Raw genomic sequence first — 26,581 nt, 5'->3', positions numbered from 1 at the left:
TGACCCAACCATCTCTGCATGTGGTCTCAGATGCAGAGGCAGAAGCCCATATTGCACAACTCCAGAGGCTGCCATGTTTGTAACCCATGTGCCCACATATGCCTTACTGTGGAAAGATGTACAAGTCAAACTGCTATGCAGTCTGCTGCCTGTGTGTCCTTTATGGGAAACCCTTGGCACCCCATGCACAGGTTCAAAATCTTCTTACATGCAAAAACAGTGATTTTTAGTGATGGACCCGCAATGTTGCTTGGAATTGTGGGAGGAGTTAACAGCGCTCTCCTGCCAGAGAGCCAGGGATCCTGCAACATTGTTGGGTGTGGAGGAGGGGACAAGGTAAAACTCTTTCCTGCCCCAGTGATCCTGCTCAAAATGGCTAGATTTAATCTCCCTTCAGCCCCATTGATCCCAGTCAGGGTTTCTCTTGTTCCTCCGTTTAGTGGTCTTGACCAGGGTTTGTGTATTGGGGAGATATGTATCTGTGTATGAAGGCAGCCACCAACCCCACTACCTTGGATGCCTAGGATCCGGGGGTGGGGAGGAGAGATTGCTCCCCTATGCTTTTCTCTGTTTTATTGGTTTGCTCAAGACATTTCATGTTTCTGTGCCCTAATGTTGATGTTTTTGTGCTACTGTCTTTTTTTTGGAAGGAGGGAGAAGAAGAGTTAACATCCACCTCAAACACATTATGAGCTAGTTTTAGTCCCACATAGCTTCTGTTTATGTTCTTCTTTTTTTTAAAGATGCATGCCACACACTGTAGACTTTTTAAAAAGACATCTTGTTTGATATGGCTGATAACAAATGCTGGTTGGATACTCAGAGGTTTAGGTTGGGGGTTCAATTCCCCACTGTGCCTCCTGCAGGTAGAGCCAGCCTATGTGGCCTTGGGCAAGCTGCACAGTCCCAGGGAACCCTCACAAGAAGGGGATGGTAAACCCCTTTTGCGTATTCTCTATCTGGAAGACCCTCAAAACGGTTGCCAAAAGACTTGAGGGCATGCAATTATTCAGTAACAAATACTGTACTGGGAATGAATTCTGCCTGAAATTCTGTAGAGCTCGTCCTATTATTATTATTATTATTATTATTATTATTATTATTATTATTATTATTATTATTATTATTATTATTATTATTATTATTATTATTATTATTATTATTATTATTATTATTATTATTAGTAGTAGTAGTAGTAGTAGTAGTAGTAGTAGTAGTAGTAGTAGTATTAGTATTAGTATTAGTATTAGTATTATTATTAGTAGTAGTAGTAGTATTAGTATTAGTATTAGTATTAGTATTATTAGTAGTATTAGTATTATTATTATTAGTAGTAGCAGCAGCAGCAGCAGTAATAGTAGTAATAGTGTAATAGTAGTAGTAATATTAGTAGTATTAGTATTAGTATTAGTATTAATTACTACTACTACAATCACCTTATTTAAAATATTTGTATGATTCCTAGAATTCTAATCTACTGTTCAACAATATAAAATAAATTTTAAAGTCATTAAATATCATGACAATGTCATTAATAACTAGTGACGCAACAGTTAACAGTAAAGCAGGTAATATATTGCCCAGTGAAAACAATAAGATACAATAAATAATTTCAGCTCTAAAACCACACAATTTAGAGAACATCCTGGCAATCATATAGTCAACTTTTTAGTGTCCGTTTAAAGGCGTGCCACAGTAGAGACTGATATATCTCCACCAGCACTAATTCCTGTGAGCAAAAAGGCTCTCTCTGCCCTGCTCCCAAATGAATTGTTTTAAAAGAAGGGCAAATCACTCATATAAGATGGTGGGCAGGTGCTGATGGCGAGATAACTTGATCCCCATCTGTTTAGACAGGCAGGGATGGAGAGTAGGACGAGACCCTCCTGAAGTTGTGAGAATGCAGTTCCCATACTGGCTAGGGAAGTGTGGGGGTTTTAGTCCAAGAAATTAATAACCTCATATGCTGGCTCTGTATAAAGCAGCTTAGGCTGTTCGAGCCTGGTAGCGTGCACATTCATTCTCTGGAATATATACAGAATGAAATATATAATAGCCACAAGTCTGAAACGACAGACAGTTGCAGCAGAAGCACACCATAAAGCTGAATATTCACATTAAGGCAGAGGTTATGGCTATTTGAAAAACTAATACCAAAAAACTCCCCACCCCTGATAAAATAATCTTCTAAATAAAAAGGGAATCTTTAAAAGAAAATCCCTATATGAAAGCCATTTTTGGCAATTTGAGAGTATAACCTATGCCCCTTCTTTTCACAAATACTCAAAGTTGTTTACACACCTTGAACACACTCATGAGAACATCATTCATACCTGTAGATCAATGGGGGATTTGGACTCAGAACCATACATTGGTTTTCACACGGCACTTAACAGTGGAGCATTCTGACACCTAGTGTCTAAAATGCAGGACAGAGTTTCTAAGGGCGAGGTGACAGGCAAACATATATTCCCTCTTCATATTACAGTGTGGTTCTTCCCTGCTTACCAAGCATTCAAAGCGATGTGCCTAAAATATCAGACATGCAAATAAAATCCAACTGTTTCCCAGTGGACCAATTACAAAAAACGGCCAGACTCCCAAATGTGGATTGCATTAGATTAAAAGAAGCAAACAGATTTTTTCCCTCTTAAAGCAGCTCTGCTTCAAAGCATGAACTGAATATACTTTCTTGGTTGGGCTTAAGGTTCCTCTAATAAAATTATAATTCTTGGAATGGAAAGTTCCATATGGTGGCTGGTCGTTAGAATGTCATATGCAAGGTTCCCTCTTTGCTGATGATGTACGGTATGTCTGTGGGTTTTCCTCTTTTACAGGATCCCCGGAACAAGCATAAGTTCAAAATCCATAGCTATAGTAGCCCGACCTTCTGTGATCACTGTGGCTCGCTCCTCTATGGCCTGGTTCACCAGGGGATGAAATGCACCTGTGAGTAAGGATGCTGTGGTACCATAAAGAATGACTGTGGTAATTGGCTCTCTTTCCAGAACAAAAAGCCTCGGCTTATAAAGCCTTATTTAGGTTGTAGCGGCTCATAGTCTTAACAGGATATTGCCTGCTCATATTCACAGCTTTGAATATTAGGCTTAAAAATTAATTTGTTGGTGTTAAACGTTTGAAGTGGGGATATGAAGTTATTGCTGTTGATGTTTAATTAATTAACGTAACTGGTATCTAGTAGTAAGCTGCAATTAAAGTAGGCCCATTGAATTAATGGAACTTACATAGTTGCTGACTCACCAAATCCCCACTGAGGGCCTACTCTAGCTGCAACTTACTACTGGATTTCAGTCACTGGATTATCATTGTTAATTAATTAATTCCAGGGAGGGGTAGGCGAAGTGTTCATATTGCCAATATCCTGAAGAGGCTCTCTTATTAAGTCACTTCATGATATCGGAAACTCCAGCTTATTAAGCCACTTCACAATATTGGAAATGACTTAATATTGTCTACCTGGGCCACCTGATCTACCCAGGCTTCATGGCTTTTGTTGTTTAGTCATTAAGTCATGTCCGACTCTTCGTGACCCCATGGACCAGAGCATGTCAGGCCCTCCTGTCTTCCACTGCCACCCAGAGTTTGGTCAAATTTATGTTGGTCGCTTCGATGACACTGTCCAACCATCTCATCCTCTGTCGTCCCCTTCTCCTCTTGCCTTCACACTTTCCCAACATCAGGGTCTTTTCAAGGGAGTCTTCTCTTCTCATGAGATGGCCAAAGTATTGCAGCCTCAGCTTCAGGATCTGTCCTTCCAGTGAGCACTCAGGGTTGATTTCCTTCAAAATGGAAAGGTTTGTTCTCCTTGCAGTCCAGGGGACTCTCAAGAGCCTCCTCCAGCACCACAGTTCAAAAGCATCAATTCTTTGGTGGTCAGCCCTCTTACTTCCATACATCAGTACTGGAAAAACCATAGCTTTGAACTGGGATTTTTCGGTGGCAGCTGCAATGCTATAGACTAGAGCACATTGTCTAATTATGTCTCCCAGGCTCCCCTCCTTCTGTCCTTCAGGAAACATGTGAAGACTGAGATTTTCAAAGAGAGCTTTGGCAACATCCTCTACCTGTAACATTCTCACTGAATGTTCTGGAAATATTTTATTTATTTATTTGATTTATACCCCGCCCATCTGGCCTATAAGGCCACTCTAGGTGGCCTTATAGGCCAGATAAGAGAGCCCATGTTTTAATTTGAGCTCTTTTTTTTGCCATTGCCTAGGTGTTCTTTTAACTGATTTCGCTTAATTATAGCCACCCAGAGTAGTGCTATGTTACTAGATGGGCGGGATACAAATGTAATAAACAAATTAATAAATAATAAATAAATTGATAAGCTGGAAGAAATCTTGACAGCCAGAAGGCTTGCTTTTGATCCATTCCCAGGGATCACACGTGCTGGAAACAGATTAAACCAGAGTGAGCCTACACCAAAAAAGTAAAAACAGAACTCAAAATGGTGCAAGTAGGGATGTTCTGAGTACGATTTGGTTCCTCCAGAGGTTGTGTCATGTGATCTTCATAAAAAGGGGTGAACCAATCCATTCCTGCAGTGGACCAAACAGAGAGCTAAATGCCCATCTGATTGCATCTTTAGTTGCTATCATCTGCCTAGCCTTCGGGGCAATTTAAGGCTAGGGGGAAAATGAAGAGCCTTTGGTTAAAAGCTTATACTTTTAGGCAGAGCTTAGTTTTCAGCTTTTAAAAAGTGTACTTGAAAGTGCCCAAAGAGCCGTGTGTTCTGGTAAATCAATGTTTCCCACCTGAGGTGTTGTTGGCCCCTAGATTCCAGAAACCTGATGTTTGGGGATTTGCTGGCTAAGTCTTCTGCTGGTTCTGCTTTAGCCACATCTAAAGTGCCAAAGTTATGGATCCCTTGCACAGAGCTAGTTCTTACGGAGTGGTGTATGGCTGCTTTTTTATCCCTGATAATGATTTCACAGATACAAAATGTGTTTGTGTTGTCTTTAAACCCTTACTTTCAAAACTCTAAACACATTGCTGCCTTTCCTCCTGTGTGATGGGAAAGTAAGTAATTTAACATTGCTGCTGTTGTCCTGTGCCATCCAGTTAGCTCTAATTCCTTTATTTTAGTATTTAAACTCTGCTCAAATTTCAAATGAATGTACTTGCTAGACTTAGGTAAGCCACTGTTGCTATAACAGTGTGGGAGCAATAGCAGTACTAAAGTGGACTTCCCCAGACTACTCTCCAGAGATAGTGCACTACCACACCCATTGCCCTGAACCCATACAGTGAACAGCTGTGGTGATTGTGAGTGATGGGAGTTGTAGTCAAGCACATCTGGAGGACCATGACTTGGAAAAAAATGTACTAGGTTTTCCTACTTGTCTGTTGCGCACCAGGGGCTGAGATGGTATGTGTGCAATTTTCTGAGCTCTAAGGAGACATGCTCCATAAATGTCAATTAGTCTTATGAAGCAGATTGAGAAAGCTGTGGATATATTATGCAGCATGGCCTCAATTCAGTTAAAATGAGTTGTGTCTCATATCCACAGCATCATGAGTTGGTAAAATCCTACAGTTAGAATAGACAACGACGTTGGGGGCTGCAGGCAGAAGATGCCTGCTTTTGAATGCTCAGTGCCCAAGCAAAAATTAATTTTAAAAACCCAATGTTTCATGTGTTTCTTTTGTATATGGAACCAGCAAATTATGATAGGAGCACTCTAGCTCCACCTTGCCATTGTTTCCTTAATCACAAAAACAGCGCAGTCTGAAGAGGAGACAACTCCTGTTTCCAAGTAGCGTCACCACAAGAGCCTAAATAACTGAACAGGGTTGAGGATAAAGCTTTTGGTTCTGCCCTCTCCTTCTTAGGCTATTTCCGCTTTCTGGAAACTTTTTGTAAACGTGGCAAAACAGTAGAAAGTAGGATTTCCCATCTACAACCCAACTGAACAGCTCAACGGTAATAAACAACTGCCATCTAGTCAAACAAATTACAGGCAGCATGCAAGTTTACAAATAACAATTCTAGCCGTGTAAGAATGTGTCATTGGAAAACAAGACCATACACTCTATTGTATTCTTGATCACCATGTATGGGTGTGAAACCTGGCCAATAAAGAAAGCTGACAGGATAAAAATGGATTCATTTGAATGTGGTGCTGGAGGAGAGCTTTGCGGATACCCTGGACTGCCAGAAAGACAAACAAATGGGTGCTAGATCAAATTAAGTCTGAGCTATCTCTGGAGGAAAAAATATGAAACAGGCTGTCCTACTTTAAGTACTTCATGAGAAGACAAGATCCTCTGGAAAAGACAATACAGTAATGCTGGGAAAGGTAAAAGGCAGCAGAAATACATGAAGACTGAATATAAGATGGATTGAGTCCGTAAAGAAAGCCACAGGCTTCAGTCTGCAAGAGCTGAGCAGGGCTGTTGCATACAGAACATTTTGGAGAGCTTTCATAGGGTTGGAGATGACTTGACAGCATGTAACAACAACAAGGCAGCAGAGTAATAGTGCTTCTTTGAATGTAGAATGTGATAACCTCTTATTGTACAAAAATAATAAATTTAGGGGGAAAACCCTTCCTGATTATTTGGAAGGCATAGTTTTAGAAAATGACAGTTTTTATAAAAATTTTAAATTCAACCAATTAATAGAGTAAATGTTGTAGACTTAATACAGAACAATGCTGCTATGTAGAGTTACCTGGTCCTAGATAACAGTTGTCACCCCTGCAGGTTGTGAGATGAATGTGCACAAGCGCTGCGTCCATTGTGTGCCCAGTTTGTGTGGTGTGGACCACACAGAACGCCGGGGACGTCTGAAACTCCAAATAGAGACATTTGGAAGTGATGAAATCCGTGTGACCGGTAAGGGAATTTGTGTCCATGGGAGTGGGAGGGGAGGAAGTAATAGGAATGTGGCTCTCTGCTTCTACTGCCGGCTGCTCATTTGCTACCATCTTTTAGTGGAAACATTGTGAGAGTTTAGGTGGAAGGTAACCAAGAGCAGGGCCTTCTCTGTGGTGGCCCCACAGCTCCAGGATGCTCTCTCCAGAAAAAAACAAAATAGTCTGGCTTCACTTCTTATTCCTTGTAGCTAGCAAATTATGATGGTTTCCTTTGCCTAGGCCCTCTGACAGCTAAGAGGGGAGCTCTTCTGTTGCTTTTATGCTGGTGTTCGCTGTCTTTCATGTTAAGATCCAACATACAGAATTGCTGGTTAGCTTAACAGTTTATGTCTCTGAATGTGGAGCCAGAGGTTGGGAATTTGATTCTCTACTGGGCCTCCTTGACAGGGGCTGGACTCAATGATCCATAGGGTCACTTACAGCTCTTCAGTTCTAAGATGATGATGATACATGAAATGGGGATAATGCCAGGTCAGGTTAACACAGTCATTTTTTTCAGCTGGGATTTAAACAAAACCCTGAATGAAAAGACTGATTTTGTCGTTATGTAATAGAGCACAAGTGTCCATATCAAGGGTGGGGAACTTGCCCCCATCCCAATCTGATGTCTTGAGAATAAAACTCCCCATCAGTCCCACCCAGCAGGACCAATTTGCAAGGAAGATGGGAATTGGTCTCCAGCAGCATCTGAAAGACTATAGGTTTCCCACCCTGTTCTTATAGGCTGCAATTCAGTACACATTTCCTCATGAATAAGTTTCATTGAATACAATGGGAATTCAGAATGGCAAAAAACAGGATTGCCCTATTTTCTGTCTGTCGGTGGTTAAATATGCACAGCAGTAATATCAAGGTCCCTCCTGTTTTTATTGTGGGTGGATTTACTGCAGTCCTTATGAACGACTACAACACATTTCTCATGAAAGACAGAAACAAGTTTCTTTTCACTCTAGTTGTGGGCTAACCGCTGGCACCATTCATCTGACAAGGTGCTAACTGGTAATTTCCACTTTAAGATTTTTTTTCCCCCCTCCCAAGTGACATAGTGATAATTTGTTTCAGTGCTGACTTTACAGCAGATGCATTTGATGGGGACATGGGAGAGGACCTCCTCTGTTGCTGCTCCCAGACTCTGGAATTCCTTCCCATGGGAAACCAGACTGGCCCCATCTTTGCTGTCCTTCTGCAAGTAGATGAAGACCTTTCTCTTCAGACAGGCTTTTTCTTAGTGACTAGCGATCTGAGAGGAGTTTTGTGCTCTGTTCCTTTTAAATGTGTTTTTAGTGTTGATTTAATTTGCAATTTTAAGATGATCCTTGTTTAATTTTTAAAAAATATTTGTACACTTAGGATCACCTTGTACACATTTGTACACATTTGTAAGCCACCTTGGATCCTTTGAAGGAGAAAGGTGGGGTAAAAATATTTTAAATAAAAAATAAATGAAGCTTTTTAAAGGAAAACGAAAATTGTTTGGAGACAAAAGACACTCAGTTGAGGGGAACTCACATCCTCATGAGTGCCTCTTTGTATTTTGATCAGGCGATCCCACAGGGCAGATAGCAATGAAATAAGCGACGCCATAGCAGAGCAAAATTAAACCACGCTTTCCAGATGAACTTTTTTAAAAAAGACAATTCTCCTCTGGGCTTCCCTGTTAAGCATTGTGTAGTTGATGGTTTTTAATTTGATTTGATGCAAACTGCAGAGTTAACTGACCAATGCAGGAGCCCCCTGAGTTATTTATTATGAACTTACGATTTTCTTGTGTCTACTGCAATTATTTTGAAATCTGGATCCAACCCATTCTTCTTCTTTTCTTTCAGTATTATTGGAAATCAGCTCTCCCCCCCCCCCCCCGATGGTGGGGCCCAGGCCTCAGAGGCTCACTTGGTCTCCATTGAGGAGGGAAGGAAATCTTGTGAAATTGAGTCAGTGAACAAATAACAAGAGAACAGGAGGCTGGGATCTGGCTGGGGTTGAAGAGTGGGATTGATTGAGTTAGTGGAGGCCGGGAGCCAGGACGCCTGGGTTCTATTATGAGCTGCAGAACTTGACATCCCCCGCCTCTGTTTTTTCACACCTTCCCTGGCATGTTTTCTCACCCTTTCTCTGTTGTTCTCGAACCCAACATGTAGGTGGCAAGAAAAAAGCAGCAGTTTTCTTGACAAAAGGGATTTTCCTCACCTACTCTTCTACTAGCTCCCTTACGTTTCCCACATATGAGGGTGGTAGCAGTTGCTGCCATAGCCACTTTTGTGGCCCATGACAAGTTGCCCGGGACATAAGCCAGGAGCACCTTCTCCCTCAACCCATTTAGGCAGGCAGGAGGTCTGTCTCCTGCCCACTCATGCTCTCTCCTCTGATACTAACTCTGCTGGATGCTAACAGTGTCTCCCACTCTCTCCCTCCCTCTTTTTCATTATCAGTTGGTGAGGCACTTAACTTGATCCCTATGGATCCCAATGGTCTCTCGGATCCCTATGTGAAACTCAAGCTGATCCCTGACCCCAAGAATGTAACAAAGCAAAAGACCCGGACAGTTCGGTCCACCCTCAATCCAGTGTGGAATGAAAGCTTCATTTTGTAAGTTCTTGAATGTGTGTTTAATGAAGAGGCTGGGTGTGAAAATCTTTGGGGAGTTTTCTGGCATTTGCATTTTAATCCTAATCTGTCCTTTATACCTGGACCAGCAACCTACAGCCAGGTGACATGGAGCGGCGTCTCTCCATTGAGGTATGGGACTGGGACCGGACCACCCGCAACGATTTCATGGGAGCCATGTCCTTTGGGGTCTCCGAGCTTTTCAAAGGCCCTGTGGATGGCTGGTAAGGTGAAACCTAGGGAGCAGAAATACAGATGGAAGAGAATAATGGGCAATTTATTGGACCACCAGTTGCTCATTTACTCTCTCTTTCCCTTGCGTCTTGGTGTCTTTTTGGGGTTTTATCTGTTTGCCTGGATGGCTCCATTTCTTTCTTTCTTTCTTTCTTTCTTTCTTTCTTTCTTTCTTTCTTTCTTTCTTTCTTTCTTTCTTTCTTTCTTTCTTTCTTTCTTTCTTTCTTTCTTTCTTTCTTTCTTCCTTCCTTCCTTCCTTCCTTCCTTCCTTCCTTCCTTCCTTCCTTCCTTCCTTCCTTCCTTCCTTCCTTCCTTCCTTCCTTCCTTCCTTCCTTCCTTCCTTCCTTCCTTCCTTCCTTCCTCCTCCCTCCCTCCCTCCCTCCCTCCCTCCCTCCCTCCCTATCTATCTATCTATCTATCTATCTATCTATCTATCTATCTATCTATCTATCTATCTATCTATCTATCTATCTATCTATCTATCTATCTATCTATCTATCTATCTATCTATCATCTATCTATCTATCATCTATCTATCATCTATCTATCATCTATCTATCTATCTATCTATCTATCTATCTATCTATCTATCTATCTATCTATCTATCTATCTATCTATCTATCTATCTATCTATCTATCTATCTATCTATCTATCTATCTATCTATCTATCTATCTAATCTGTTGATCCAAACTGCCTGTTTATCATTCTAATCTACTCACTCGCCTACTTACCTGATCTTTTATCTATTTTATCTGTCATCTTTCTCTTTTCTCTCTCTCTCTGTTCATCTATCTAATCTGTCTATATTTATCTTGTCTTATCTTATCCTATCCTATCTTACCCATCAACATCTCTCTCATGATGATTTTCACCCCTTTTGCTGTACTCTCCAATTCCCACCCACTTCTATCGTCCTCTCCACCATCCATCTCTCCATCACTCCCTCCTCTCACCCGTCCACTTCTCTTCTTCTTCCCTGCCTGGTGTCCCTGTCTGCGTTGCTGTCCCAGGTACAAATTGCTCAATCAGGAAGAGGGCGAGTATTATAGTGTCCCTGTGGCTGATGCAGAAAACTGTGGGCTGCTGCAGAAATTTGAGGTAACCTCATGGCTCCCTTGCAGTGCTTGAATTGACATTTCCCTCCCAGTTTCCTCACTGCGTTGTGTTGTGTCCAGCCTAACCACAAAGACCACACAACTTTGCTGCTGGGGGTGCTGCTGTCAAGAAAGGAGCAGTGCTGGAGGGAATAGTGGTGGATTACTTTTAACTTTTAGGATCCGGTGGGAGGGTGAGCGGGTGGTGGTCTGGCTCGGTACATTTGGTATTTAGCCTGAAATGGTTATTTCCAGCTAGGATAAGGGTTGGGAGAGAGCTTGTTTTGCCATCTGCATAAGTCCTGGTATTTTTTTTTCTCTTCCAGGCTTGCAACTTTCCTTTGGAGCTCTATGAGGTATCACAATTCCTTCTGTTTCTTCCAGCTTTCTCTCAAGGCATTGAGATGGGATGGAGGACACTACTTTTGGCTGGCCATAAGAATAACAATCAATTTGAGGGCTGATTTCTGTCATAATATAGGGGGAAAGAAACAACTTGTGGTGAAGGGTGGGGACACCACCCTCAGTCAAGCAAGAGGTCTGTCTACCCCAAGAGTGTCCAGCCAGCAAGACTGGGCTGCTCTCAGCCAAAGGGTGACAACAGTTTCTTGTTTTTCTCTGCCTTGTGGTGGGCCGGGAGGAACACTTCACGACATGTTGAAGGTTCTGTTCTTAGGGAACAGCCATGGATACACCCACCCACCCTCTTTGTGCTCACTCACAGCTATAGATTGAATCCTATGAGCCAATTTGGCCTTCCATGGAGAAGAAGGGCTTTCTTTTTTCTGTCTGGGACAGATCTCTTCCTCTCTTGGGCAAGGTGGGCCCTGGGTAGTATGTGCCTATGGTTAGAAAAGGAAAGCCTGAGTCCCTGTGACTGATGACACAAGACCAGCTTGGAGGGGTGTATTATTATTATTTTTTTGGTGGTTTGATTTTTTCCCCTCCCAATTTGGGACAGCTCCCCAGCTCACGTTGACTTAGGCCGCGTTTCTCCATTTCGTTCCGTGTTGTTCATGTAGACTTGAAGCAATTCTCAGAGGTTTTCCCCAGCCCTCAGATCTTGATAACGGGAAGGCTTAACTGGAACTGGGACTTTCTGCATGCCCAGTATGAGCATGAGCCGCTGAGGCACGGCACTTCACCTGCTTATTGTGCGCCACTCTGCCCCTGCTTTCCCAGAGGGTCCACACAACTCTTGTTTCAAGTGTATTTTAAACGGCTAGTGCTCCATTTCTTCAAACTGTTATCAAACTCCTGGGAATGTTTGACTAGGGTTCCTTTTAACAAAATCAAGGAAAGGGTGAACATCTGGGATATGTTTTCCTTCCTGGGCACAGATGTTACTGAAGTGGTAGTATCAGTTCTTGGTCCCCTTTCCTTGAGTCACCAGGGTGCCTCACCTCCCTCTCTGCCTGTGTCTTCCTCCCTTCCCTCCGCTTGTGCCCTGCAGAAGGTTCGCCACGGCCCCATTTCGTCACCATCCCCGAGCCCCACGGACACCAAGCGGGGTGGATTCTTCGGCGTCAACCGCTTCCACATCTCTGACTTCAACTTTCTCATGGTGCTGGGCAAAGGCAGTTTTGGCAAGGTGGGCTTGCTTTTAGACAACTGAGCGTTTAGAAGGAAGGGTTGGGTTGCAAACACAGCTGTGGCAGCATTTTATATGCTTCTGGGTGTAATCCCACTGGATGTTGTGGTGTGTAAGAAAAAATATATCTGTTTTCTTTGAAGCCTTTGGTAAGGTTACCTGCAGCACTTGCACCATCCCACAATTCATGGCTCCTCCAAATGGGACATTTGTACTCCTTTAAGTTCCCCGTTAAGCATTGATTTTAAGGAGACGCACACACCCCTTGATATCTTGAAAGTGTTCCTCTTACGTAACATAGGTTTCTCCATGGGTTCCCACAGCTCTTTGTCCTTCCTAAACCCATTGGCTTATTTTTTGCTGCTTCCTTCTCTGAATTTACTTCTTCTTCTTTTTCTTTTAAAAAACGACTCACCTGCCTGTATCCAAAACTGTAGGTATGTGTGTAGGGAATGTGACACCATGGTTCTTCCCTGCTCTACAAATTACAGTTAGATCTGATGAAAGCAAATGGGGGATATCAGAGGAAGCGAAGGGGGTGAGTGTCAGGGCAAGAAGTAGCGTAGCACTAACATCACCCGGAAGCTACCCCGATGCATAGCTTGCAACCCATGGCCCAAACGGCTGGGAGAAACTTTGGGGGGGGTCTGGCCCTCCACTCAGCAGCACTCAGATGTGGCACAGCAAAGCACTCACCACCCGAAGAACTCCCTACCTATCCACCTCCTCTTCCACAGTGGTCCCAACCTTGGGCCTCCAGATGTTCTTGGACTACAACTCCCAGAAGCCTTCAGCACCACTCTGCTGGCCAGGATTTCTGGGAGTTGAAGTCCAAGAACATCTGGAGGCCCAAGGTTGGGGAACCACTGCTCTAGCAGACTCCGGGATCAGGGACAGATAGATCTTGAAGCGACTGGAATTAATAACTTGCAGAAAAGACTTTTGAAATTATGCTATGGGCAGCATGAAGTCAGGGCGGGAGAGACATGCAGCCCTGTGATATTAGGTTGTCCACACCTCATCTCATGGGTTGTAAGAACAGCAGAGGAGTTAGGGTCTTCAGTGCAAAGAGCCAAGGCTTTGTAATTTTCTCTCTCCCCCCCCCCCCCAGGTCATGCTTGCAGAGCGCCGTGGAACTGATGAGCTCTTTGCCATCAAGATCCTGAAGAAGGATGTGATCATCCAGGATGATGATGTGGAATGCACCATGGTGGAAAAACGGGTCTTGGCCATGGGGGAGCGCCCACATTTCCTAACCCAGCTGCATTCCACTTTCCAAACTGCGGTAATTTTTGTCTGGCTGAGTCACTTGATGAAGGAAATCTTTAGCCATATATTTGTATGATGGTTTGCTAATTGATGGACTAAATAAATGCATTGTATCCTCATAAATGTGCACGCGAAGGAAAACAATAGTTGCAAAGCAAACAAAGAGAGGGGCACATGGCTTTGTTGTTCTGATGATGTGTTTCTGCATGCATCAAAACAATCATTATCTGAAGAAGCAGCATTTGAGGGAAAAGGAATGGTTTGTCTAAGATTGCATTTGCCACGTGCAATTTTTGTAAATTATTCTTTTGAAAAAGAAAAAGACACATATTTTTAGTTAATCAGAATATCTTTGAATTGGTAACTGGCATTAATGAGATTTCATAGCCACAGCAGTCCAACTATCTACCCAGGCTGGCAGAGAAGGGGAGGGAAGGAAGGATCTTATGCAGTCTGAAAGGAGACTTTACTCCGTCAAATAATAACAGACATATACTGTTTTTTCTCCTCAAGGACCGGCTTTACTTTGTTATGGAGTATGTCAATGGAGGAGACCTGATGTATCATATCCAGCAGGTTGGGAAATTCAAGGAACCACATGCTATGTACGTGAGTCTTCTGGGGAACTTGACTGGGAACTTTTTGCTCCTTTTCTCTTTTTCTTCCTGGATAGATAGCTTATTGAGTTGAGTCTCTATAGGTCAAGAGATCAGTGCCACACTATGCCTCATGGGAGAAAAGCCAGCCTGTGTAGCCTTGGACAAGCTGCACAGTCCCAGAGGGACCCCAGAAGAAGGGAATGGGTAACCCACTTCTTAGGGCTCTATACCTAGGAAACCCTGGGAAGGGTCGCCATCAGTGGAAATCAACTTGATGACACAAGATTATTACTATTATGAATGGTCAGTTGAATCCAAACAATAGTCAGTTGCACATCCTCTTGCCTCAAAACCTTGAGGCAGGTTAGGGTGAGAGATGGTTACTGGCAAGGTTGCTTGTGAGATCTGAGTCAAGGTAGGGAATCTTTGGACAGTCATACCATTTCAGCACATTACGTCTCTCCTCAATGAAGTGAATGCCTGTTCATCCCATTTATCTGTCCCTGCACTCTCCTTCCACTGTATGATGGTCAAACTCTGCCTCTGGCTTGATGTCATCCTGCCTTTTGCCATAGTATTTCAAAAGCCCTCTGCAAGCTATCAGTTCAGACCTTTGCAAGAGTGAACTGGATGTTCTCTGGCTGCCCAATGGACGGGGGGGGGGGGGAAGAAGAGGGCAATTGGTGTAAAGAGAGTGACAGACACAGAGAGAGGTGAAGAGGGGTGTCCCTGTTCACTGCTGGCATGCTGACCCCACAACCGTTTCAGTCTTCAGCACCCCCGCCACCGGAATTGTTGCCTTCTGTATGTCAAATTTTAGAGGGTGAAGTATTGGGGCAAGACCTAACTTTGTTTTTCTTTGTGTAATGCCACAGGCATTCATAGCACGAAATAAACCAGAAATCCCTAAGTTCAGAAGAGTTACTGCTTGTGATGCTGCATATTGTTAATGCTTGAAGACTCAAGACTAGTGCTAATATCTGAGTCCTAATGCTCATGCCAGCAGGGACACAGCCCTGGTTACATGTCAGTGCTGGCTTAGAAGAAGGACTTTAAAACAAACAAATAAAACTGGGCACAGAAAAAAGGAAGCCAGTCTCTGTGCAACCTTCTTATCACTTCTACCCAAATGAAAAGTATTCTCGCTATCATCTCACGTTAGAATTTCATAAATACTGTTTCTGATGTGAATATTCGAATCTGCTTTGGGAGAAAAATAATGTGTGAACGAGATTCCTGATCCTGGAATAGCTTGGCTTCCTGTGTCTTTCCAAGATAGTGTGAACAGCAGACATTACATCAGCCTCTGATGATGTTATTATTATTAACGAGAAACGTGCCATTTTCTTCCCCATCCACTGCTCTCCCGTCACACTTTTTCTTTAATGTGTTACAGGTTTTATGCTGCGGAAATTGCAATTGGCCTGTTCTTTTTGCATAACAAGGGAATTATTTACAGGTGAGCCCATAACTGTTATTCTAAGCACATGCCTTTCCAAACCAGACTATAAATGCCTTGATCCCAGTCTTTCCAGTCTGCCTGTATACAAAATCCCACTCTGCTGTTTTTCTGGCAGTGGAGAGGCTCTGGGTGCCACCCTGTTTTCACCTTCCCCTCCACCCCATGTAATCTCCTAGGCCTCTTACATTTCATTTTCTCCTCTAATATGATGAACTTAATTAATGGGCAGATCCAGGTTGTCCTCTGGAGCGCCATGGATCTGGATGTACTCTGGCGCCCTCTGCTGGGAGAACAGCATTCTGATTGCTTGTTTTTCTCTTTCCTGCCCAGGGATTTGAAACTGGATAATGTAATGTTGGATGCTGACGGTCACATTAAGATTACTGATTTTGGAATGTGTAAAGAAAACATTTTTCCTGGTATCACCACTCGTACCTTTTGTGGGACACCTGATTACATTGCTCCAGAGGTATGAACCCCACCCGTCTCCACCCTTTCTGCACCCAATTGCACAACAGACTCTTTGCTCCTTTTAAAGAAAACTCAGTACCTTCTAGTCTAATTACTATGTCCCTTTCCAGGCCACATTTAGCTTAATACTTAAGTTTCTTTTTTTCTAAATGCCCTAGAGTCCTGGTTTCAAATCCCTCCATGCTACACTGGGCTTCAAACTACCACGGCCAGAGACAGCCACATCTGGTTTATTTACGTTTAGGTTCTTACCTTTCCCAGGAAAACAGGCTTGTGGTTGAGTGAGGAAGCTGATCCCTGGCTCCTTTTTAGCCTTACTTCATTGGGCTCCTTGTTTAATTACCAAGCCAGCTCACAATTCTGATCAGTTCCTCCATTGTGGCTAGTTTGGCCCTTGGAATACAGAGGAGTATTGAATGTGTGTATGCATATTTACTTGACCCCATTCTTTTCCCGGTGACCCCAGGAATCCTAGATCCCACTTCTCCGGATTACTGCATTGTTCTGTGCATGGAGCAGCCCTTGGAAACTTCACTGTGCTGTCCCAGAATGCAGCAGCCAGCTTTTGACAGGGGCGTGTAACTCCAGTTGGAAAGAACTGTAGCTTCTAGACTGAAGCAGTCAAGTACCTAGATTTATAGTACACCTTCTATGAAAACCCCATCCCTTACCCCAATCCCTTGGTTGCCAGTAGAGGCTCTATTTCGTGGGCTTTCCCCAGACATTGGAAAATGTCATTTTTTGGATAATACTGCTCAGAATCCGCTGGTCGTTGTGAACAGTGGCCAGGTTGGCTTTTGTGGGAGACTTTCCATAGTCTATCTTCTCTACTGGAAGTATGGAGAGTGAAACAGAGACTTTGTGTAACCCGCTTCCCAGAGAAACTTCCCTTTTACCTTCTGTACTAGTTTTTAAACACTGACAAGGACTGCATTATATGAGAAGAAGTTATGATCTGCTGAGCTCTGTTACTGCTCTTTTCAGACTTTTTATTTTTATTGTGTTGAAGCTACTTAGTTGGAGTCATATGGGTGAGAAGGTAGGATTTTTAAAAGTCTGAAGAGATTGGATCTTTTTTGCTTTAGATTATCGCCTATCAGCCGTATGGGAAGTCTGTGGACTGGTGGTCATATGGAGTCCTGCTGTATGAAATGTTAGCTGGACAGGTAGGTGTGCTTCAGTTAACCAACTCAAGTGGTATATCTTAAGCATTAGGGGAAGTATAATTTAGAAAAAGTACCTTTTTTGAACTACAATTTTAAAAGAAACCAACTGTAGTCCCCAACCTACCGAAAAAACAACTTTCCCAAGCTTTGAAAGGCTCCTGATTCTGCCATGATACGTCATAGTCGGCAAAGAATCAGTGAACCTGGGATCTTAGTGAAACTTACCTTATTAGTGATAGCTAGATCTTGGGAGAGATTCGTTTTCATATCTGAACAGGAGGCTACTTTGAAAGAATGTTTATAAAGGAGTAATCTTAGCAGAGGTGAGATCTTGATATTTGTAAATTGTGTGCACATTTGTGTTTGTGCCCATGGCTGTGCCCACAATATTTTCATGGGGGGGGTTGGCCTCTTAGACAGATGGATCTTGGAGACAGGTTCCTCCTGCTGGCTATAACGATACATTACTGACACTACTGGTTTCCATGAAGAATGGATCTTATAAGAACAGACTGGGTTTGGCTGTAGGTAGAGTAGTTTCTAATAGATCTCAAGATTGAAAAATCTTGTGTTTGAGGTGGATCCTAGAATGTTGGGGTAAGCAACCTGGTGCCTTCCAAATGTTTTAGATTATAATTCCTATAAAGTCCAACCACTGGCCTTGTTTGCTGGGACTGATGGGAGCTGTGGTCCAAAACATTGGGGGAGGACCTCTGGTTATCGAGCACTAGAGTAGAATAAGGCTGAAGTCCCTATACACTATACCCAAATCCCAATGAATTTAGTGCCATTTGGTTCTAGGCAAAGCATACTTCTGATCACACTTCATATTAGGAAAAAACCTATTCACATTGATTCTTGGAAGAGAGTATGAAATGAAGTGAATTGCAGATACTTCCACAATCTTGTGAATCTTAGGAGTTGCATGGGGAGAGGTATATAGTTTTTTTCTTTCTATAAGGCTCTGGTGGCATGGAGCGAAGAAACAAAGCTGCTTGTTTATTGATATCCACATGCAATAGTGCAGCTCTTTTGGGGAGGTTTTAAGCTTCTCCTTTGCACAAAACCCAGGAGTCTGAAAAAAGGAAGCACACCCCACTCACACACCCTTCTTTAGTGTTTCTGCATTTTGCATGAAGTGGCTTGATGTAGCTAGTTCCTGTGTGCGCTCCTCAAGCCCAAAGAGACAAAACACATTGCATGGACTGAATATCCTACCCATGGTGAGTCTTTTCGGATAAGAAATGACTCTGTCCTGTTTATTTTGGCTTATCTCCTGGTCTGCAGCCACCATTTGATGGAGAAGATGAAGATGAACTCTTCCAGTCAATTATGGAACACACCGTGTCCTATCCCAAATCTCTTTCACGAGAAGCCGTCTCTATCTGCAAGGGGGTGAGTATTGCACCAGAACCCTGTCAGGGAAAGCCTCCATTTCACATTTCCTGATGCTGCACTGCAAATTTTAACTAGATGGGGATGGGAAACACAGGCTTCCTAGGAGAAATAGGATTTGCAGGGAAGAATTGGTTACTTTGCAAGATTCCTTAACTTTGCCCAACAGATGCTGATTCTCCCCTGAAAAAGCCTTTCCCTGAACATTTTTCACAAGCTTTTCCTTACATGGGGTCTGAAACTAGACCCAAACTCAGATTATAACAAATATGGCTATGGTGGGCATTTGGAAGGGATAGTCGGCCAAGCCAGAAGGCGTTAGACACTGTTGTCCCCTTCAGGTGTTGCTCTGCCTCCATTACTAACAACACATGTGGATTTGGGAATACGTATATATCCTTTTAGTGTACGACCACTTCCATTGTAAGCCTTGGATAGGAATCTTATTCCCATTGGAGCAAACTTTTTTCTCTTTCCCTAGTTCTTGACCAAACATCCAATGAAGCGCTTAGGCTCGGGGCCCGATGGGGAGCGTGATATTCGGGAACATGGCTTTTTCCGCTGGATGGACTGGGAGAGACTGGAACAGTTGGAAATCCCCCCACCATTTGTTCCCAGGCCGGTGAGTAGCTTTCAGTCCTTAAATGAACTCTGGCATCTTCAGCTTCTCTGCTCTTACGGCTTTCTGTGCATGGCTGGGTTCACTCCTAGGATGCTACACACTTCTTGCGTATGCATGCTGCTGCTCATCTATTTCAGTTTGTGACACTGACATTGATTTGTTCACTAAAGCACAAGCTGACATTGTGTAGACACACACACACACACACACACACACACACACACAAACACATATCTTGTTACACAAAATTGTGACATGTATAGTCAAGTTTCCTACCATGCACCTGTCTCCTGGCGCATACATTTGTCCATTCCTATCTAAGACACTTCAGTGCATGAGGGGCCACCTGCATGTTTGTTCATACAAGCCTCTTCAAGAAGGACACATAAGAGAAACCAGCTTCCCCCGCCCCTGTTTTTACCACCGTTTTTTTTCTCATTCAGTGCCCCATGTGACCACATTTGCTTCTCCTATGCCATTTTTTAGTTTCTCATTTAAAAAATCTTGCTTTCGCTTGATAGCCTCCCAAATGATCTCATATGTGTTTCATCTCATGGAAGTTTTCTTTAAATTTAGCATATCTTGACTTTCCATTGCCATATTTAATTAAAACACCCCTATATCTACACTTCTGAGTCAAGATGGAAAAATTAACGACTGATTAATTTTTAACTCTTCCACCTTGCTCCAGAAGAGTAGATATACAAATAAGAATTCATATTCTCAAATTCAGATTTCTGAAATGTTAATGTTTACAGTTTCTCCCTCTCCATTTCTATTTTTGCTTGAGAATCAGCATTGCAACAAATAAAAACTGAAAATCTTAGAGATTTTTTTTTAAGAAATAGAATTTAAAATTCAATATCGGTGCTTGGCTTTTAATTTCAAAAAATGTTATTAATGGTGCAGATTGTACCATCTGAAAGTTCATACTACATTAAATCTGTTAGATTTAAAGGCTCCACCAAACTTCCCTTTGCTTTTGTTCCATGTGTCATTAATAGTGCAATCCTACAGATCAGTGGTTCTCGAGCTTGCGTTCCCAGATGTTCTCCCAGAAGCCACTAGTTGTTTTGGCAGATTTCTGGGAGACAGAGTCCAAGAACTTCTGAGGACCCAAAGTTGGAAACTGGTATACATGTTTACTGTTCGCTGACTACAATGTGCCTTATATCCTATAGGTTTGTATAGGATTGTGGCCCATGAACATAATTGTTTAAAACTTTGGCAAGTGAATTTTTTAAAAAAAGAGAAGGGGCTGGCGTTGGAAAAGCAATCTGAGCAATAACTCTTCTTTGTTCTCTCTTTTCAATTTCCCTGTTTCTTTCTCCCTTTGTTTGCCCTTATCTTTTTCCTGCACCTCCCCGACTCTCTCTAGTGCGGTCGGAGTGGCGAAAACTTCGACAAGTTTTTCACACGGGCACCACCAGCGCTGACGCCCCCTGACCAGCTGGTCCTGGCAAGCATTGATCAGAGTGAATTCCAGGGGTTCACCTTCATCAACCCTGATTTCGTACATCCATCCACACGGCGGGGAAGCCTGTCCCCCACAGGCTTGCCTCTCTCCCCGACAGGGTTGCCCCTCTCCCCAACGGGAATCCTCCCTTCCCCTACCTCCCTAGTGTGAGAGTGAAATTATCCGATTGCCAAACATCCCCAAGTCTTTCCTGTTGAACTTTGCTCCTGAGAGCATGAATTCAGCTTGAAGCCTAGCCCTAGCCAGAACCTTGACTTTAGGATTACTGTAAAACATCCTTTTAATTGCCTCTTATGATCTGTTGCTTCCCTCCCTCCCCCCTACCCCTGCCTCTGTTGGATGAAACCAAATTAGTGAGGTGAAGAATGAATGCACAGACACTCTTGGATTAGAATATCGAAGAGAGAGAGAGATTTAAAAAGCTTTGCTGAGAGAGAAGTCCTGCTTAAGTCCCTGTTAACCTTTTTGAACATCCCCAAGTTTAACTGAGGCTGTGTTCTCACAGAGAAAGCAACCCGTACCTCATGTTGCTCTAAGAATTATTACATGGCTAACATTGGTCCTTAAAGGACACAGGTCTGGGACCTCGCCCTGTCTTTTTCTGTGAAGTTCCCATGTTATTTATTTGTTTGTTTGTTTGTTTATTGGGGAAGGCTACAAGGATTTTATGAAATCTGGGTATGGAAGAGCAGAGGCACCTGGATTCCATTATTATTATTATTATTATTATTATTATTATTATTATTATTATTATTATTATTATTATTATTATTATTATTATTATTATTATTATTATTATTATTATTATTATTATGCATTTCTCCCAACAAAGGGACCCAAGGCGGCTCACAGCGTTAAAAGTAGAGGCCTGCTAAATTTCAAGACGAAACTGGAGTATGGGATATTCTTCAAATTATCCTGATTTGGCCTAACTTTTATCTCAGGCATATTTTGAGGGGAAAGTTTAAATGGATAAGGAGGAAAATGTGCTTTCTTTGTGAGAAGTAATGGATTTTGTGCATGGAATTTGCCCAGGAGCCATACAGGCCCTGCTCTCTGCTTTTTGGTTTCAATGTGTCCCCTGCCCCCTAAACATGGCTGCTGAAGTGTTGAGAAACAGGATGATACAGTAAAAGGAAAGTTGAGATCCCAATCTGGAACAGCAGATTTACTCCACCTGCAAATCAGCCATGCATTGTTGATCCTTGTTATACTTTATTTAATAAGGCTGGATTTATTTCATGGATAAGGCAGAGAGCATTATTAAAGAGGGAACCCCAGACTTAAAGAAAATATCATAAGAGAGTGTGTGATATCAAGGTTTCCCCACAAAAGTAGGTGAACAGCTTTTCTGAACCGGCTTGAGCCAAGGGTCTTCCTTCCTGTTGCTGTTTATGCCAGCCTTCCCTGAACTGGTGCCCTCCAGAGGTGCTCGGGTACTGCTCCCATCCTGCCCAGCCAACATGGCCGTTGAAGGGCACCAGTTTGTGAGAGACTGATGAATACACAAGGAAGAACATTTGCTCATAGCCTTAATTAAAACATTAAAGGTTAACTAATGTCCTTCAGGAGATCATGAGTTTCTAGTGTTATTGTTTTTTGAAGCAAATTTGTAATTGATTTTGTAATTGAAACAAAATATCAGGAATCTACACCTTTCCATTTCCCCCACTTTCTATTTATTCAACTAAATTCTTCATAACCGTTTCAGTTCTCAGTTTTCGTCCCATTCCCAGATCCTCACTTTAAATTTCCCCTCCGTAATGCCTTTCCGAGTCCCATCTGCTGCAGTGTGACCATGTAATCCTAAACTTGATATATCCAGCCGAACTTTTAACCCTAATTCTTTATAACTTATGCATAGTTAGGATGCCAACCTCCACAAAACCTGTACAATCTTCGAGTCGCTTCCCCACCTCTCTGCTGTAACTACTTAACCCCCCCCCTCCCCAGTGGCACAGTCTTTACCCTTGGCAATCCTGCTGGATCATTCTCCTGTCAAAGGGCCTTTGCCTTGCTTCCTTTAACGTGGCTGCCCCATCACCCACTCAGCTGTTGAAATCCAGCTTGGAAAGCAGTGATGACAACGATGGGGGTAGCACTAGATCCAGAGGAGAAAATATATCCCTTCTTCTTCCACAACACAGCATGTCCAAATGCAAACTTTTTCTTCTCTTTGGTGCATGGACTCTTGTTATGAGTATTATACATAATGTTTATTTCTATATACATATCTTCCACATTTCCATCCTGCTAGATATACACCCAGCCATCTACATCTATCCTCCCAATTAATTTCCACCTGGATTCCTTTCCAGCTGTGGTAGATGAACATGGCCCCTTCGCCCTCACCCCCTCATTCTCCAGAGCTATGCTCCACTGATTCCTTGTCTATATAAACTTGGTCAGGGTTTCCACTTTGCTTATTGATGTGGGAAGGGCACCTTGTCAGTTTTGAGTGCTGAAGATTCGATAACAAATGATTGGGATTTCTTTAAGACTTGACTGAAACCATGGAAAACTAGTATTTGGCCTGGCTTATATCAGCTGCTGGCATGAATGAGAGAGAGAGCATTCAAAGGGAAATATTTAGCTTCCTTAGGGAACTTTGCATCCTTAGGGAACTTTGCAGTATCAAAAAGGAATGAAAACTGGGCCTTAGTTGGTAGTTGATGATGAGGTGAAACAGGGAAGGATGGTTCTATTTATTGAACATGTTGACCATTTTGAGTGACAAATTAAAACACAATTTCTTTCTCACAGACAAGACTAGATCCTGATGCATCCGGGCTGGCAGTCACTCTTTGCCTGTTGCCTTGTTTCTAGAGGGATGGGAAAAGAGTGGTCCTCTGGTTGTTTGTGGGCTACTGCTCAGTAGGGTTTTGGAGAGTTGCTGTCCAACAACATCTGGAGGATAACATTTTGCCCACCTCTTATCTACACACTCATGCAAATATGCCAACCAGCCAGCCACCTATACACAGAGGGATTTAAATCAAGAGCATGCCAGGCTGTAACACACAAATAGTGTGGCTAAGAGGTAGCAGTTTTGAATCTCCAGATTTTGAGTTGCAAAGCTAAGGATGTGGATGCCCACTAGGTAATGCTGTCAGGACACCGCAGCCCATTAGCAAGTCAAACCAATGGAACAGCAGACAAGAAATGAGTGTGGTTAAGAGGATGTAGGCACTGTCGAGCACCCGTACAGTTTTGCGTACTTTTAAAATAGCAGGGAAGAAGGTAGGATCCCAAACTCCTGGATTCATGGAAGGCAAGCAAGATGAATAGCAAGATTAGAAGGATGCCAGGACATGTTCTCATCCTGAGACATCTTCATTGCTCTTTCTATTGGGTTTCTCCGATCCTTCCAACACATCAGTCTTCCATCAGTTTCCTGCCTCCTTCGATCCTTTCTCCTTGCTGATCACCCTGCCCCAGCTTGTGAATAACCAGACACCCCTTCCGCCTTCTTCCCTTGTTGTAGCAAGTACCATAGACAAATGGACTCACCTATGCATTTCAGTATAAAAAATATTTATCCAATCACCACGTGTCTTGTCTTTGTGTTAATACCGGGTGTTTCTTAAATGTGTTTGGTTGAGAGTATGCTCCCATTGAACTTACAAACTGATAGCAACTCCATAGACTTTGGTGCCTCAGTCTTGCAGATGAACCACATGTTTACCTCCCAGTGAATAATCGCCAAAGAAGGCAAGCTAATTTGGAAGGTACTGGTGGTGAGAAGAGTTTGTGCTGTGACCATTGGCAGTTAAGGATTTTCCACTTCGAAGAATTGCTGTCCACATTATATGGTTTCAGCCTTGAGACTCTAGGTTGAGTGGTCTTAGGAGATGAGAAACCTCAGTTTAGTTCAGTGGTTCCCAACCATGGATAACCCAGGTGTTATTGAGCTGCAACTCTCAGAAATCCTGACCAGCATAGCTAGTGGGGAAGGCTTCTGGGAGCTGCAGTCCAAGAACACCTGGGTTACCCGCATTTGCTTTAGAGATGGTTAATCAAGTGGTTATGTGCTAAACCAGCCCTGCAGGATGGGTATAAGGGAGGCATCTACTCACTTGGCTGTGTGGGGCCCACCTGATGGCACCACTACTTTTGAGTACATAAGCTCAGGGTTGTGCTGTTGCATCACACATGTATGCATCACACATGTATGCATGCTATACTCCCCTGAGTATAGCAAACTTAGGATTACAGCCTTAGATCCCCAATACCTGGGTTAGGTCTGTATGTGATGGGGAGGCAGATGATCAATATGGGTATGGAGGAGGGCTGAGTAATAAGGAAAATTCCTAATAATTTAGTTGGGGAGACAACTCAACTGGGATAAAAAGAGGGAGGAGGTTCAAAATAGTTTATTTGTTGTTCTCAGTGATTTCAAATAATTAAATACAAGACCTTTCTCTTTGTGCAGACACATGGTTCCAAGATTCTCAAAACCTCATCTAAAAGAGAGAAGCAGAGCTTGGAAAAGTTCAGGTTTTTTTTACTACAAGAATCCACCAGCTAGCAGGGCTACCGTATTGGCTTGTAGATTCTGAGAGTCATAGTAATTTTCCAAACTGGAGAAAAATCAGTGAGCATTTTGAAATGATTACCTGCCTTCACAAGTTCCCTTTTATACCCATTAGTTCCAGAAAAATAAATGCACACTAGAGGGAGCAGCAGGATAGCAAACTGTCCCTTCACTTTTTTAATAGAAAGCTACATAAGGCAGGTGCCTGCTTTTTTAACAGCTGAGTGACCAACCCAAATGGAGAGGCCACATGGTGTAGTGGTTAGAGTGTTAGATGAACTGGTGACAAGGAAAAAAATATGTTTATTTTTTTAAAAAAATACAAGCTTACATGGCTGGGCTGCAACTGATTGATAACTAGGATTCCTTATCTTTGATCCTAGCTACGTCTAGGTCTCAGTACAAGGGCCAATTTTTGCTGCCATGTTAAAAATTTGATTATCATTGCTATCCCTCCCTTTTTCAAGGAACTTTTTTCTCCGTTATGAGAGAGAAATTCTAAAGTAATAGTACTGATTTGAGTGTGTATCCTCATTTGAATTTTTTCAGCCCTACATTTCAGAGTTCAGTTTGCAATGAATCTCCCTTAACATTTTTTCAGCAGAATATTGGAAGAGAAGACCACTGTATTTTCATTTCTGTCAAGGTTGTGTACAATTGATCTGGTTGATCAATGCCATCTGTGTACAGGTTTCTACTGGGCAGCCTTCAGCCTTTCCCTTGATAATGCATCTTTTTTGAGTTCTCTCCCTGTGAGTATATGCCTGTTTTTTTAAATACAGCACTGTGATCACATAGGGTGAATTACCAATTACAGAAAGAAGACCTGTGCCCCGAGGGGTTTATAATCTAAATGCTGATGATGATGTCCATGGACTAAATGCTGCTAAGAGATACATTTCACCTCTTTTCATTTGGAACTAGGAATCTGGGTGTTCAATCAAAGGTTTCATAGAAAATAATAAAAAGGCCAATCTACATATTTGGATAAGCAAAAAAACAAAAACAAAACAAAGAAAAAAAACAAAAACAAAGTATATACTGACATTATAATATATAATAATCTTAGAACTGCATGGATGGAAGGGACCCTATGGATCGTCGATTTCAGCTCTTGTTAAGGAGGCACAGTGGGGAATTGAACCCCCAACCTCT

At 42.6% G+C, this 26,581-nt stretch overlaps 1 protein-coding gene across 3 annotated transcripts in view; it reads left to right on the top strand.

Annotated features, from left to right (window-relative positions):
* PRKCG (protein kinase C gamma) overlaps positions 1-21,510 on the top strand; it is an 86,498-nt gene extending 64,988 nt beyond the window's left edge. For all 3 annotated transcript variants that reach the window (XM_072976753.2, XM_072976752.2, XM_020792782.3), the window contains 15 exons: positions 2,838-2,949; positions 6,733-6,864; positions 9,335-9,491; positions 9,599-9,733; positions 10,757-10,844; positions 11,167-11,196; positions 12,294-12,431; positions 13,543-13,716; positions 14,214-14,305; positions 15,696-15,758; positions 16,092-16,230; positions 17,318-17,398; positions 18,686-18,793; positions 19,275-19,415; positions 20,794-21,510. In XM_072976753.2, the coding sequence (XP_072832854.1) occupies positions 2,937-2,949; positions 6,733-6,864; positions 9,335-9,491; positions 9,599-9,733; positions 10,757-10,844; positions 11,167-11,196; positions 12,294-12,431; positions 13,543-13,716; positions 14,214-14,305; positions 15,696-15,758; positions 16,092-16,230; positions 17,318-17,398; positions 18,686-18,793; positions 19,275-19,415; positions 20,794-21,042 (1,740 nt within the window). In that variant the 5' untranslated portion in view covers positions 2,838-2,936 and the 3' untranslated portion in view covers positions 21,043-21,510. The remainder of the gene's footprint in view (positions 1-2,837; positions 2,950-6,732; positions 6,865-9,334; positions 9,492-9,598; positions 9,734-10,756; positions 10,845-11,166; positions 11,197-12,293; positions 12,432-13,542; positions 13,717-14,213; positions 14,306-15,695; positions 15,759-16,091; positions 16,231-17,317; positions 17,399-18,685; positions 18,794-19,274; positions 19,416-20,793) is intronic.
* Positions 21,511-26,581: the final 5,071 nt, after the last annotated feature.

Source organism: Pogona vitticeps, chromosome 6 (genome assembly GCF_051106095.1).
Source record: "Pogona vitticeps strain Pit_001003342236 chromosome 6, PviZW2.1, whole genome shotgun sequence".
Classification (NCBI taxonomy): Eukaryota; Metazoa; Chordata; class Lepidosauria; order Squamata; family Agamidae; genus Pogona; species Pogona vitticeps.
This window is presented reverse-complemented; position numbering and strand designations above follow the sequence as displayed.